The sequence below is a fragment of the Aristolochia californica genome, unplaced genomic scaffold (assembly GCF_029961685.1).
Source record: "Aristolochia californica isolate CCGP_79_NKW_82.1479 unplaced genomic scaffold, dmAriCali1.0.hap1 SCAF_5, whole genome shotgun sequence".
Taxonomy (NCBI): Eukaryota; Viridiplantae; Streptophyta; class Magnoliopsida; order Piperales; family Aristolochiaceae; genus Aristolochia; species Aristolochia californica.
This window is the reverse complement of record NW_027182214.1, coordinates 11563803-11578719: the sequence shown is the minus strand read 5'-3', so window position 1 is coordinate 11578719 and position 14917 is coordinate 11563803. Positions and strand designations below refer to the sequence as shown.

Genomic DNA, 14917 nt, shown 5'->3' with positions numbered 1-14917 from the left:
TCTTCATGGCCCTATGAGGCTAAACTTTCAGACTTGATCAAAGGATACCGAAGCCATTTGTTTGAATCGTACAATTTATATTTTGAGTATAAGATACTCTTCTATAATTTTGTTCATGATTGTCTCGTTTAATCACTAGGAGGCGTACTAGTTCATTACGCGTTGCAATCTACTGCTGGGTTAAATGTCAAATCCGTGATTGTTTGATCCCTCTAACTTGTGAAACAATTGAGATTTGATGATTTTCTGCATCAGGAATTATTAGATCTTAAGAAGAACACTGGACTAAATTAAATGCAGCCGCTTGTGCTTGTGTTGTTTGGTTTCATCGATCCCTCTAGTTCTTAAGATTGCTGCTAGATTAAACTTTTAGTGCTTGTCTTGGGTTGTATAGTAGTTAGGGTTAATTGGGTTATTTCTAATTAACTCCGACTAAGGAGAGATAGGAAGATAGTTCCAACGGTGAATACTCAATTTTGAACTGATATATGCTTGTATTGATGATAAGTTATGAAATTCTGATGGTGGATGTTGACTTAGACCAAGGTTTGTTCTTTTGATTGATTTGAATTGTTTCTTAGTTAAAATGTTCTCGTTATACTCAAACACCCCCCCCCCCCCCCTCCCATCCTTGTTCATGGAGCATAAAATTAGACTAATCACTCTTCATGGGAAACGATCCTTACTTGCATTGCTACATATATTTTTAGGAGTATAGGTTTTATTTTTGGTAGCCTGCGACAGCACATCAAATTTTGGCGTTGTTGCCGGGGAGTGATTCTGTTGATTTTTGTGCTTCTTGTGATCCTTATTTGTGTTTTAGCATAGAATTTTTATTTTTTTAGTTGTTCTAGATTTTTCCTGATTTATTTTTCATGTTTTATTAGAGTTCCCTTGATTGTTTATGACTATAAATTGATCTTCTAATCAAGGTTATTTGTAGTGCGATCCAAAAATAGAGAGAACTTTGCACAGGTTAAGGAGAGAAACTTGGAAGAATTCTGAAGAGAACGATCTAGCTCTTGATTCCCCATTTGATAGCGAATCTGATTTAGAGGAGGAGGAAGTCATGGCTGGAATTAGAACTTTGAATGATCTTGCAGCCCCTGATTTGAATCAACAACCCTTATGCATAACGTTCCCTACTTTAGATGCTACTAGTACATTTGAATTAAAATCGGGATTAATACATCTCTTACCCACTTTTTATGGTCTTTCAGGTGAAGATCCTCACAAGAATCTAAAGGAGTTTCATGTGGTTTGCACGAGTTCGGCCAACACTCAGAAAAAAAATTTGTGGTGTAAGACAGCATAATGGAGAGTGCCTACACGAATATTGGGAACGTTACAAGAAATTATGTGCAAGCTGCCCCCATCATCAAATTAGCAACCGGCTTCTTATCCAGTATTTCTATGAGGGCCTTCTACGCACTGATAGGAGCATGATTGATGCTGCTAGTGGAGGAGCTTTGGTGGATAAAACTCCCAAGGCTGTGAGAAACTTGATTGCAAATATAGGCCAATTCTCAACAATTTGGCACTAGGCTGGATCTTCCATCCAGGAATGTTAATGAGGTAAATATTTCCTCCCTTGAACAAAAAATAGTGAGTCTAACTTCTCTTGCTCATCAAATGGTTGTAGCTAATATGCAAACAACGAAGGCTTGTGGGATTTATTTAGTAGTAGGGCATCCAACCGATATGTGCCCAACTCTTCAAGAGGAGCCCATTGAGGAAGTGAATGCGGCGGGTGGTTTTCCTAGACAACCCCTAAGGAGGTATGATCCCTATTCGAACATGTATAATAGGGGATGGAGGGATCATCCCAACCTTAGCTATGGGAATCCACAAATTAATCAGCCCGCGAATCAAATCACCCAAGTGACCAGCAATATAGGCAGCCATATCTCCCTAGACAACAATTGGGCCAAACTTCCAATTCTGGCATGTCTTTAGAAGATATTGTTAAATCTCTTTCCTCTAATACTTTGCAATTTCAACAGGAGACGAAAAAATTTCAACAACAGGCAAGGACCAGTATTCAAAGTTTGGACAATCGGATGGGCTAGATGGAAACCGTAATTAGTCAGCTAGAGGCACAAAGTTCGGGGAAATTACCCTCTCAAACGGTAGTAAATCCAAGAGAAAATGCAAGTGCAATCTTTTTGAGAAGTGGTAAAGAAGTTGAGATTCTGCTAAAGGCAGACCTTGGATTGTCAGACCAAGAAAAGGAGAAAAGCGTCATTGCAGACAGGAACTTTCCCAATGATGATGACGTATCTAAGTGTAAGTTTCCACCTCTTTCCGATTATAAACCAGTTCCTCCTTTTCCTCAGGCTTTGACAGATTCTAGAAAAGATGAGAAAAATAAAGATTTATATGAGACTTTCAGTAGATGTGAGGTAAATATTCCACTTTTAGATGCTATTAAACAAGTGCCTCATTATGTTAAATTCCTGTAAGAACTATGCACAATTAAGAGGAAACATAAACTTAAAGGATGAGAGATGGTGAGAGTAGGGGAGAATGTTTTTGTAGTTATTCAAAGAAAATTCCATGCAAAGTGCAAAGATCTAGGCATGTTTACTATCCCTTGTACGTTTGGTAACACCAGATTTAGGACCTTCAATTAATGTCATGTCATATTCTATATATGCTTCTTTGAAACTTGGACCTTTGAATAAAACTGGTGTTGTGATTCAATTGGCTGATAGATTTAATGATTATTCTAAGGGTGTACTTCAGGATGTTCTTGTGCAAGTTAATGATTTGATTTTCCCAGCTTTTTTCTATGTGCTTGATATGGAAAATGGTGACCAAACTGCTCATATTTTATTTGGAAGACCATTCTTAAAGACATCCAAGACTAAGATAGATGTTCATAGTGGCACACTTACCATGGAATTTGATGGTGAAATTTTTAAGTTTAACATTTATGATGCCATGAAATATCCTGTGATGATAATCCTATTTATACTATTGATGTGATTGATTCTTTCACACAAGAAGCTTTTGAACTTGATGGAAAAGATGAATTTGAAGTTGCCAATAGTAAGCATCTTGAGAAAGAGAATGAGGAGTTAGCATTGAGTTTTGATTTGCAGGAAATTATTGCTACGTTGAATGATATTCCACAGTTATAGCAGTAAGGTAACGTTCTTTATATTGAGTTGCCAATTTCTAACGAGAGAAATTTACCCTCTGTTCTCCCACTCTAGATTTGAAGCCTCTCCCCAGTCACCTCAAGTACATGTTCCATGGAGATGGAGGAACGTTACCAGTGATCATCTCTAGTAAACTTAGTGCACCGCAAGAAGAAAAGCTTGTGCAGGTCCTTAAGGAGGATAAGACGGCTATTGGTTGGACAATTGCAGATATTAAAGGAATTAGCCTATCTACATGCATGCATCGTATCTTACTTGAAGAGCGAGCAAAGCGTTCCCATCAACTGCAAAGAAGATTGAACCTGCCCATGATGGATGTAGTGAAGAACAAAATCCTCAAACTTCTTGAAGTTGGAGTGATTTATCCAATTTCGGATAGCACATCTGCCCAATTCAAGTGGTTCCTAAAAAGACTGGAATAACTGTTGTGAAAAATCAGAATGAAGATTTAGTTCCTACCCGTGTTAAGAATGGGTGGCGGGTTTGTATAGATTATAGAAAATTAAATGCTATAACCCGCAAGGACCACTTCCCTTTGCCGTTTATTTATCAAATGGTTGAAAGGTTAGCTGAACATTCTTACTATCATTTTCTTGATGGTTATTCAGCTTATTTTCAGATTGCAATTGCTCCGGAGGATCAAGAAAAGATGACTTTTACATGCCCATTTAGGACTTTTGCATATTGTTGCATGCCTTTGGCCTTGACAATGATCTAGCCACTTTCCAAAGGAGTATGTGGTGTGCTGTCGTAGGCAACCAAAAATAAAACCTATACTCCTAAAAATATATGTAGTAGTGCGAGTAAGGATCGATCACACAAAGAGTGATTAGTCTAATTTTATGCTCCGTGAACGAGGATGTTGGGGGGGTTGGGTTTGAGTATAACAAAAAAACTTTTAAAAAAAAACTTAGAAACAATTCGAATTAAAAGAATCGAAATCAATCAAGAGAACAAACCTTGGTCTAAGTCAACATCCACCATCGGAATTCCACAACTCATCATCGATGCAAGCATAAATCAATTCACACTTGAATATTCACCGTTGGAACTATCTTCCTATCTCTCCTTTCGTAGTTAATTAGAAAACGAGCAATCTAATTAACCCTAACTACTAAACAACCCAAGACAACCGCTAAAGGTTTAATCTAGCAGCAGCCTTAAGAATTAGAGAGATCAATGAAGCTAAACAACACAAGCACAAGCGGCTGCATTTAATTTAGTCCAACGTTCTTCCCAAGATCTAATAATTTCTGACGGAGCAAATCATCAAATCTCGATGGCTTCACAAGTTAGAGGATCAAACAATTACGGATTTGAGTTCTAACCTAGCAGTAGATTGTGACGAGTAATAAACTAGTAGGCCTCCTAGGAATTAAACGAGACAATCATGAATGAAAATTTTAGAAGAACATCAGATACTCAAAACATAAATTGAATGATGAAAATAAATCAGATCTCACGGTTGTATTGATACCGTGGCTTCAGTTTCCCTTGACCAAGTCTGAAATTTTAGCCATGCAGGGCCATAAAGAAATCTGAAGAAAAAAACTAGAGAAAAGAGTGAGGAAAATCTGGAGAAGAGAAAATAAGGTCTGGGGCACCGAACTTCTTTTTTTTCTTTTAATCCCCTTCTTTCTCCCCGTTTAGGGTTTTTCGTTTGGTGCATCCGGTTTGGGTCACAGTGTCATGTCGCGACTTCAAGCCCGGTTTCGACCTAGATGCATCCCGTATTGCTTAAAATTCAAAACATAAAAGTTATAGAAAATTTTATTTTAATTCTATTTAATCTTTAATCATCTCGATCCGAGCTCGTATGAGATAATTATACCAATATTACGAATCAATATCGAAACTGTCCAGAATCGCCCAATTAACTTCGTTTTGCACTTAACGCTTCCATTCGCATCCTAAATCAAAATATAAAAATAATGAGTATATTTAGGCACCAAATAATTATAAAATCCTAAGCATTAATAGATAAAAATATAACATTTTTCATTCTCATCAAAATCCCCCACACTTAGCTTTTGCTCGTCCTCGGGCAAAAGTCAAATTCACTTTCCCAAAAACACCAAGGCTGTAACGCCATAAAAAAAAACAACCAAGCTCTTCAAAACTCATAACATATCATTAATAAACATTCTTGAACAAATTAAAATTACTTAGTAAGCATTTTCATTCAAAGATGGAGTAAACTAAATAAGTAGACCCTCACAGAAATAAACACTCTACTCTCATGTAATTGAAGGGTATGTGTTTCTCTCAAATTCATTCCAATGAAAATGATCTACCATAGGCTTGCATATCTTCTCATTCTCCACCACTCATATCACATGCATAACACAAATCATAAGGACTTTTCAAAGGTTTTAACGGGGTTTAGGATCAAGGTGGGAAATATTTGGGAATGTAGCTCAAAAGACATCGAAACTAGTGGAGCAAAAATGAATTAACTCAAGCTCGAATATATTAGACATGTAAAACCAATCAATCCACTCAGCATCTTCTTCAATTTGTATCTATCTTGTATAAATAGACCCCTTTCTTGGAATTTTAGGAGGAATTATGAACACTGTGAGTTTGTAACTTTAAAAGCCATTCCCTCCATGACTTCCTTTCTTCTTTTCTTTTTCTCAACACTTTTTTTTTTTTTTACTATCAGTGGAACTCATGAATTTAGGATGAAAACATGTTCCATTTCACCTCTCATTGCCATACCACAAATCCAGACACCCCCACACTTATTTCTTGCACACCCACACGAACCATAGTGATGAACAATGCTCCACTAGCTCTACGGCTTGGGTAAAGGTTTTTTTTTTTTTTTTTTTCAGGTTAAAAGCTTGTAACGTGGGTTCACACAAAAAAAACAATAAAGCTCAAAGGGTTTCAACAAAAGGAAAAAATTAATTACAAGGTAGGCTATTTGGCTTATGTAGCTTATAACAAATAGGAGCTTAATCATGTTCATGCATGCATGTGTCAATGTGACCTGAAAGAGAATAAAGGCAAGTTCTAGAGAAACAAATCCATGGAAGAATATCTCTCATGAAAGAAAATAGTGAGACTGATATGGATGTGTCAGTCTAAAGGCTCAAAATCTCACCGGCTTTCTATCTTCAACTAGTATAAATTGGATCCTTAAGGTCCGATTTTACCACGTTCTCCACTTGGAAACCTTCATAGAAAGGTTTAAGTCTATGGCAATTCACCTTCAACACTTTGGAAGTCGCTAAACTTTGAATTTCAACTGCACCATGAGGAAAAACATTAGTAACAACAAATGGTCCAATCCAACGAGAATGCAACTTACCTGGAAACAAACGAAGCTGTGAATGGTATAGAAGGAATTTTTGACCAAGTTTAAACTCCTTCCTAGAGATCATCTTGTCATGAAAAGCCTTCGTCTTTTCCTTGTAAATCCTTGCACTCTCATAGGCATCATTACGAATTTCCTCTAACTCTTTTAGTTGCAACTTCCTGTGTTCTCCACTTTCATCCTTCTTCATGTTGAAACGCTTGATGGCCCAATAAGCCTTGTGTTCTAACTCAACTGAAGGTGGCATGGTTTCCAAAACACCAACTGATAGGGTGACATATCAATGGGCATCTTATACGCAGTCCTCTATGACCACAAGGCATCATCCAAGCGCAAACTCCAATCTTTTCTGCTTGGATTGACTGTCTTTTCAATGACGGATTTGATCTCTTGATTTGACACTTCCACTTATCCACTAGTTTGTGGATGATAGGCAGTTGACACCTTGTGGGTCACATGGTACTTTCTCAACAAAGTCTCCATAGTTCGATAGAAAAAGTGAGTACCTTGATCACTTATTAGAGCTCTTGGAATTCCAAACCTGGAGAATATATTAGACTTGATAAAATCTGTAACAACTTTAGAATCACTAGTCCTAGTAGCCTTAGCTTCTACCCATTTTGAAACATAATCAACAACAAGCAAAATGTAAACATAACCAAAAGATACAGGGAATGGTCCCATGAAATCGATGCCCCAAACATAAAAAAATTCACAAATTAGTATGAGGGTTTGTGGCATCTCATTCCTTGGGGATATATTACATATCTTTTGACAATGTTCACATGACTTACAAAAAGAATATGAATCTTTGAATAAAGACAGCCTATAGAAACCACATTCTAGCACTTTTTTGGCCGTCCTCTTAGCTCCAAAGTGACCTCCACAAGCATAAGAATGACAAAAGGTGAGAATAGAAATAATTTCATTTTCAGGAACGCACCTTCTTACCACTTGATCTGCACAATGCTTCCATAAGTATGGGTCATCCCACACATAGTATTTGGCATCACTCTTGAATTTATCTCTTTGAGCCCTAGACAAACCAGGAGGTAACATATTAGTAACCAAATATTTTACAATATTCGCATACCAAGGTAATGTCACACTAGTGGAGAGCAATTTCTCATCAGAGAACGTTTCATGCAAATGAAGTTCATCCTGCACTTGAACTAAACGACTCAAATGATCGGCGACTCAATTTTCTGTCCCTCTTTTGTCTTTGATCTCCAAATCAAATTCACTCAAGAGAAGTATCGATCTTATTACTCTTGGTTTTGCCTCTTTCTTCGTCATCAAATAACGGAGAGCTGCATGATCAGATAAACAATGACTTTAGTACCAAGCAAATAAGATTGAAACTTTTCTAAAGCAAAAACAATAGCTAAAAGTTATTTTTCAGTGGTAGAATAATTTCTCTGCGCATCATTCAATGTCCTCAAAGCATAATAAATGGCATGGGATGCTTTTCCAATTCTTTGACCCAAAACGGCGCCTACTATATAATCACTTGTGTCACACATTATCTCAAAAGGAACGTTCCAATTAGGGGGTTGCATAACTGGGCAGAAGTCAACAATTCCGTTAGCTTGTCAAATGCCTTTTTGGATGCCTCATCGAACTCAAAAGCCACATTCTTTTGTAGAAACTTGCATAGGGGTAATGCTATTTTAGAGAAGTCCTTGATGAATCTGCGGTAGAAACCTACATGTCCAAGAAAAGAACGAACTTCCCGCACACTAGAGGGATAAGGTAAAGATTGAATAATATCAATTTTAGCTTTGTCTACCCTCAATTCCCCTGGATGAAACAACAGGACCTAAAGTTATGCCTTGTTCAACCATAAAATGACATTTTTTTCAGAATTTAACACAAGATTAGTTTCTATGCATCTTTGAAGAACAAGTGTATGGTTATGTAAACAAGTATCAAAGAAGTCTCCATAAACTGTGAAATCATCCATAAAGACTTCTATGATATGCTCAATATAACCTAAAAATATGCTAAACCTACACCTTTGGAAAGTGGTTGGAGCATTGCAAAGGCCGAAGGGCATGCGACGATAAGCAAAAGTCCCAAATGGGCATGTAAAAGTCGTCTTTTCTTGATCCTCAGGAGCTTGCAATCTGAAAAAAAAAACCTGAATAACCATCAAGAAAACAATAGTAAGAATGACCAGATAACCTTTCAATCATTTGATCAATAAAAAGGCAAAGGGAAGTGGTCCTTGCGGGTTAGTGCATTTAATTTTCTATAATCTATACAAACCGGCCACCCATTCTGAACACAAGTAGGAACTAACTCATCATTATGATTTTTCACAACAGTTATTCCAGACTTTTTAGGAACCATTTGAACTGGGCTGGCCCATGTGCTATCCGAAATAGGATAAATCACTCCAACTTCAAGAATTTTGAGGATCTCTTTCTTCACTACATCCATCATGGGCGGGTTCAATCTTCTTTACGGTTGACAGGAAGGCTTTGCTCCCTCTTCAAGTAAGCTATGATGCATGCATGTAGATGGGATAATTCCTTTAATATATGCAATTTTCCAACCAATAGATGTCTTATGCTCCTTAAGGACTTGCACAAGCTTTTAATATTGCGGTGCACTAAGTTTACTGGAGATGATCATTGGTAATGTTCCTCCATTTCCAAGGAACATGTACTTGAGGTGACTGGGGAGAGGCTTCAAATCTGGAGTGGGACCCTGCAAAATAGAGGGTAAAGGCCTCTCGTTAGAAACTGGTAACTCGATATAATGAATGTTACCTGAATGTTGTAACTGTGTAATATCATTCAATGCTACAAAAATTTCTTGCAAATCTGAACTCAAGGCTAACTCTTCATTCTCTTTCTCAATATGCTTACTAATGGCAACTTCCAATTCATCTTTTCCATCAAGTTCAAAAACTTCTTGTGTGAAAGAATCAATCATATCAATAAAATAAATAGGATATTTCATGGCATCATAAATGTTAAACTTAACAATTTCACCATCAAATTCCATGGTAAGTGTGCCACTATGAACTTCTATCTTAGTCTTGGATGTCTTTAAGAATGGTCTTCCTAACAAAATAGGAGTAGTTTGGTCACCATTTTTCATATCAAGCACATAGAAATCCGTAAGGAAAATCAAATACCATTTTTCATATCAAGCACATAGAAATCCGTAAGGAAAATCAAATCATTAACTTGCACAAGAACATTCTCAACTACACCCTTAGGATAGGCATTGGATCTATCAGCCAAATGAATCACAACACTAATTTTATTCAAAGGTCCAAGTTTCAAAGAAGCATATATAGAATATGGCATGACATTAATCGAAACTCCTAAATCTATCATGGCCTTCTCAAATCCGATGTTACCTAACGTACAAGGGATAATAAACATACCTGGATCTTTGCACTTCGTAGGTAGTTTTCTTTGAATAGTTGCAGAAACATTCTCCCTTACTCTCACCTTCTCACATCCTTTAAGTTTCTATTTCCTTTTAATTGTGCACAGTTCTTTAAGGAATTTAGCATAACAAGGCACTTGTTTAATAGCATCTAAAAGTGGAATATTTACCTCACATCTTTGGAAAGTCTCATATAAATCTTTATTTTGCTCATCTTTTCTAGAATCTGCCAAAGCCTGAGGAAAAGGTGGAACTGGTTTATAATTAGAAAGAGGTGGAAACTTACGCTTAGGTATGTCATCATCATTGGGGATGTTCCTGTCTGTAACAACGTTTCTCTCCTTTTCTTGCCCCAACGATGCAGGGGTTGCCTTTACCAGAATCTCAACCTCTTTACCACATCTCAAAATGATTGTACTTGCATTTTCCCATGGATTTACTATCGTTTGAGAGGGTAATTTCCCCAAAATTTGTGCCTCTAGCTAACTAATTGCGGTTGCCAGCTAACTCATCTGATTGTCCAAACTTTGAAAGCTGGCCCTTGTCTCCTGTTGAAATTGCAAATTATTAGTGGCAAGAGATTTAACAATATCTTCTAAAGACATACCAGAATTGGAAGTTTGGCCCGGTTGTTGTCTAGGGGATATGGCTGCCTATATTGCTGGTAACTTGGGTGATTTTCAGTCGCGGGCTGATTAACTTGTGGTTTCCCATAGCTAAGGTTGGGATGATCCCTCCATCCCATGTTATACGTGTTTGAATAGGGATCATACTTCCTTTGTGGTTGTCCAGGAAAACCACCTGCCACATTCACTTGCTCATTGGGCTTCTCTTGAAGAGTTGGACACATATCGGTTGGATGCCCTACTACTAAACAAATCCCACAAGTCTTCACAGTTTGCATATTACCTACATCCATTTGACGAACAAGAGAAGTTAGACTCACAATTTGTTGTTCAAGGAAGGAAATATTTACCTCATTAACATTCTTAGATGGAAGATCAAGCCTAGTGCCAAATTGTTGAGAATTGGCCACCATATTTGCAATCAAGTTTCTCGCAGCCTCAGGAGTTTTATCCACCAAAGCTCCTCCATTAGCAGCATCAATCATGCTACTTTTAGTGGGTAGAAGGCCCTCATAGAAATAATGGATAAGAAGCTGCTCGCTAATCTGATGATGGGGACAGCTTGCACATAATCTCTTGAAACGTTCCCAATATTCATGTAGGGACTCTCCGTTATGCTGCCTTACACCATAAATTTCTTTCCGAATGTTGGCCACCCTTGAAGCTAGGAAATATTTCTCCAAAAACAATCTCCTCATCTCATTTCATGTGGTAATACTCCCAGGAGGTAGATAATAGAGCCAATCCTTAGCCGAATCCTTCAAAGAAAACGGAAAGGCTCATAATTTAATTTGCTCTTCTGTCACTCCTGTGGCTTTCATACTCGTGCATACCACATGAAACTCCTTTAGATGCTTGTGAGAATCTTCACCTGCAAGACCATGAAAAGTGGGCAAGAGATGTATTAGTCCAGATTTTAATTCAAATGTAGTAGTAGCATCTAAAGTAGGGAACGTTATGCATAAGGGTTGTTGGTTCAAATTAGGGGTTGCAAGTTCTTTCAAAGTTCGATTTCCGCCATGACTTCCTCCTCCTCTAAATCAAATTCACTATCAAATGGGGAATCAATAGCTAGATCGTTATCTTCAGAATTCCTCTGAGCTTCTCTCCTTAACCTGCACAAAGTTCTCTCAATTTTTGGATCGTACTGCAAATCACCTTGATTAGAAGATCGAGATACAATCATAAACAATCAAGGGAACTCTAATAAAACATGAAAAACAAATCAGGAAAAATCTAGAATAAAAAAAACAAATAAAAATTCTAAAAATCCTAGAAAACAGTGGAATTTGGCTTCAGAGTCAGAATTCTGCCAAAACCATAACAAGGAAAACTAACGATTTTTTTTTTCAAAAATTTCTAGAACGAAATAATGATAAAAAAAGCACAAAAATCAACTAGAATTACTCCCCGAAAACGGCACCAAAATTTGGTGTACAGTCGCAGGCAACCAAAAATAAAACCTATACTCCTTAAAATATATGTAGTAGTGCGAGTAAGGATCGATCCAATGAAGAGTGATTAGTCTACTTTTATGCTTCATGAACAAGGATGGGAGGGGGGGAGGTTTGATTATAATGAAAACACTTTTAAAAAAACAACTTAGAAACAATTCAAATTAAAAGAATCAAAATCAATGAAGAGAACAAACCTTGGTCTAAGTCAACATCGACCATTGGAATTCCACAACTGATCATCGATGCAAGCATATATCAATTCACACTTGAATATTCTCCGGTTTAACTATCTTCCTATCTCTCCTTGCATAATTAATTAGAAAACAAGTGATCCAATTAACCCTAACTACTAAACAACCCAAGACAAGGGCAAAAGGTTTAATCTAGCAGCAGCCTTAAGAATTAGAGAGATCGATGAACCTAAACAACACAATAACACATGGGATTGTGTTATCCCAAAAGAAGTATGCCCTTGATCTACTGGAGGAGATAGGACTGTTGGGATGCAAACCAGCTGAAACTCCTATGGACTCAAATACAAAATTATGTGCAAGCACTGGAGAAGATGTAGATATCGAGAAATATGAAAGACTAGTGTGGAAGACTTATTTACCAGTGCGTAACAAGGCCAAGTATATCATATGCAGTAAGTGTGGTGAGTCAATACATGCATAAACCACAACTTAGTCATTGGAAAGCACTTGAAAGGATATTACAATATCTAAAAGGAGCTCCAAGAAGAGGGTTTCTCTATAAAAATCATGGTCACTTCAACATCGAAGGATTCTCAAATGCAGACTGAGTCGGAGCCCCGGATGATAGGAACTCTAGTTCGGGATTTTGTACGATGATTGGAGGGAATTTTGTTACATGGAGAAGCAAGAAGAAAAATGTAGTAGCACGATCTAGTGCAGAAGTAGAATACAATGCCATGGCACACACTGATAGTAAACTCCTATGGATAAGATCTCTTCTCACTTAATTGAGATTCTACAAAGAAGCTCCAATGGATCTATATTTTGATAATCAAGTAGCAATACACATTACATTGAATCTAGTCTTCCATGAAAGAACAAAGCTTATTGAAGTGGACTACCATTTTATACGAGAAAAGTTCCAAGCGGGTCTTTTATCTCTAAGGCATATATCATTACAAAGTCAAGTTGTAGATATTCTCACCAAGCCGGTCACTCACAAGATTATGTCTACCATCTGCAACAAGCTGGACATCTAGATGTTTTCTCACCCCCAGCTTGAGGGGGAGTGTTACAATGTGGGACCCACCATGGCACATGAGCTGTGGGACCCACCATGAGGACATGGGATGCCAAGAAGAGTCTTCACCCAAGCTAGCACGAGTTAAGAAGATAAGAAGTACAAACTAAAATGTGTTAGAAGACTTGAAGATCAAGTGGGACCCACAAAGATACCACAAGCTGGAATCTTATCAATATGAGCTGGAAGATCACGTGGGACTCACAAGGATAAGGCCACAAGCTCACCTCCTCCCTTATGTCCACGTTCTTGAAGATGAGTTATAGTTCAACTTATATTAGAACTCTATTAGATTGTGTTATCCGTTCATGATAGATTTATATTAGAGAGTTAGAGTTGGAATGTAATTAGGAGATTTAAAGTTTAATTGTATAAGGACTCTTTCACTTCCTCTACTATCAATAGAGGTGTTGTAATTCAGAATTAATCAAGTTCTACAACTTCTCTTGAGTAAATCTCTCTCTCTCTCTCTTTGCTTGGCACACACCTTGTTTCTCTTCTCTTCTACTCTCTACCCAAGAGCCTTCTTCCCCTCTTCTCCTTTTTCTCTCTCTTCCCTTGCTCGGAATATTGGAAAAGGGATCCTAAATTCAACACATGGGTCTACATTGTGATAACCAAACAGTCATTCATGTTACTTCAAATCCAGTCCTCCATGAAAGAACAAAACATATTAAGGTGGATTGTCACTTTATACGGGAGAAGTTTCAAGCATATGTTTCATCTCAAGAGCAAGTAGTTGATATTCTCACTAAACCTATTACATCTAAAATCCTATCTTTTATATTTGGCAAGCTGGGTATTTATGATGTCTTTTTTCCTCCGACTTGAGGGGGAGTGTTGGAAGATGGGCTCAAGCCCACAAGCTCAAGACAAGAAGTCCACACGTCAAAGGAGTGGCATATGTGTAAAATATGGTACTTTCCATAAAGATGGCATAGTGGTGTAAATCTGTGTTCCTTTTATGTCTTTTGTTTTATCAAGTTGTAGCCCTAAGGGTATTGTAAAACTATAAATAAAGGCATTGGCTCAGAGGTAGAGCATTGAAGTCCTCTCCCCTCCTTCCACAAATTCGTCCAGCCCTCCTCTTTTTAATTTGACACAAACCCTTCTTCCCTTAATCTGAACTCTCTCCTTCTACGTTCTTCTTCTTTTCCTCTCCTTTCTCTCTTCTTCTTCTTCTTCCTCGTTGATGTAAAGTTCTTCTCATGGGATCCTAAATTCTACAATCGTTACTGGCACTGACTCTGGTCTGATTACTAACCTTCAGCATGTGTTGCATGCAACTTTTCATATGAAGGACCTTGGCCAGCTCACATACTTCTCAGGGCTGGAAGTATATCACCGACCCAATGGTATTTTCTTAAACTAGCATCAGTATATTCAAGATATTATTAGTCTAACTGGGTTGGAGGACACTTCTTCGGTCGCTACTCCTATGGATTTCAATGTCAAATACAGGAAAGATGAAGGGGCTCTTCTTCATGATCCTACTATCTATGGACGCCTGGTTGGGAGTCTCATATACTTGACCACTACTCGTCTAGACATCTCCTATGTTATTCCTCAGGTTAGTCAGTTTATGTCTTCTCCTTGGCACCTTCATCTTGCGAGAGTTCGACGCATCATCCGCTATCTACGAGGTTCTCCTACTCATGGATTATTCTT

The 14917-nt window shown here is 37.7% G+C and overlaps 1 protein-coding gene and 2 non-coding genes across 3 annotated transcripts; 1 reads left to right on the top strand and 2 right to left on the bottom strand.

The window, feature by feature from the left end:
• Positions 1–1277: 1277 nt before the first annotated feature.
• LOC137966754 (small nucleolar RNA R71) lies at positions 1278–1384 on the bottom strand. The gene has a single exon (XR_011116246.1). It is a non-coding gene; the product is annotated as a small nucleolar RNA R71 (small nucleolar RNA).
• Positions 1385–9084: 7700 nt separating this feature from the next.
• Positions 9085–11215, bottom strand: LOC137965250 (uncharacterized). The gene is made up of 4 exons (XM_068811595.1): positions 10499–11215; positions 10062–10262; positions 9887–9974; positions 9085–9401 (listed from the first exon to the last, which is right to left on the bottom strand). Exons 1-4 carry the CDS (start codon positions 11213–11215, stop codon positions 9085–9087), a joined length of 1323 nt encoding a protein of 440 aa, XP_068667696.1.
• Positions 11061–11167, top strand: LOC137966757 (small nucleolar RNA R71). Its single transcript, XR_011116249.1, has one exon. It is a non-coding gene; the product is annotated as a small nucleolar RNA R71 (small nucleolar RNA).
• Positions 11216–14917: the final 3702 nt, after the last annotated feature.

What these genes read in the sequence shown, in the direction of transcription:
- LOC137965250 (XM_068811595.1), bottom strand. Translation starts at nt 11,215, where the DNA reads ATGAGGAGATTGTTTTTGGAGAAATATTTCCTAGCTTCAAGGGTGGCC. An exon ending in AGACTTTCCAAAGATGTGAG is followed by an intron (nt 9,975 to 10,061) that starts GTAAATATTCCA and finishes AAAAGGAAATAG; the next exon opens with AAACTTAAAGGATGTGAGAA. An exon ending in TACGAAGTGCAAAGATCCAG is followed by an intron (nt 9,402 to 9,886) that starts GTATGTTTATTA and finishes TCACACAAGAAG; the next exon opens with TTTTTGAACTTGATGGAAAA.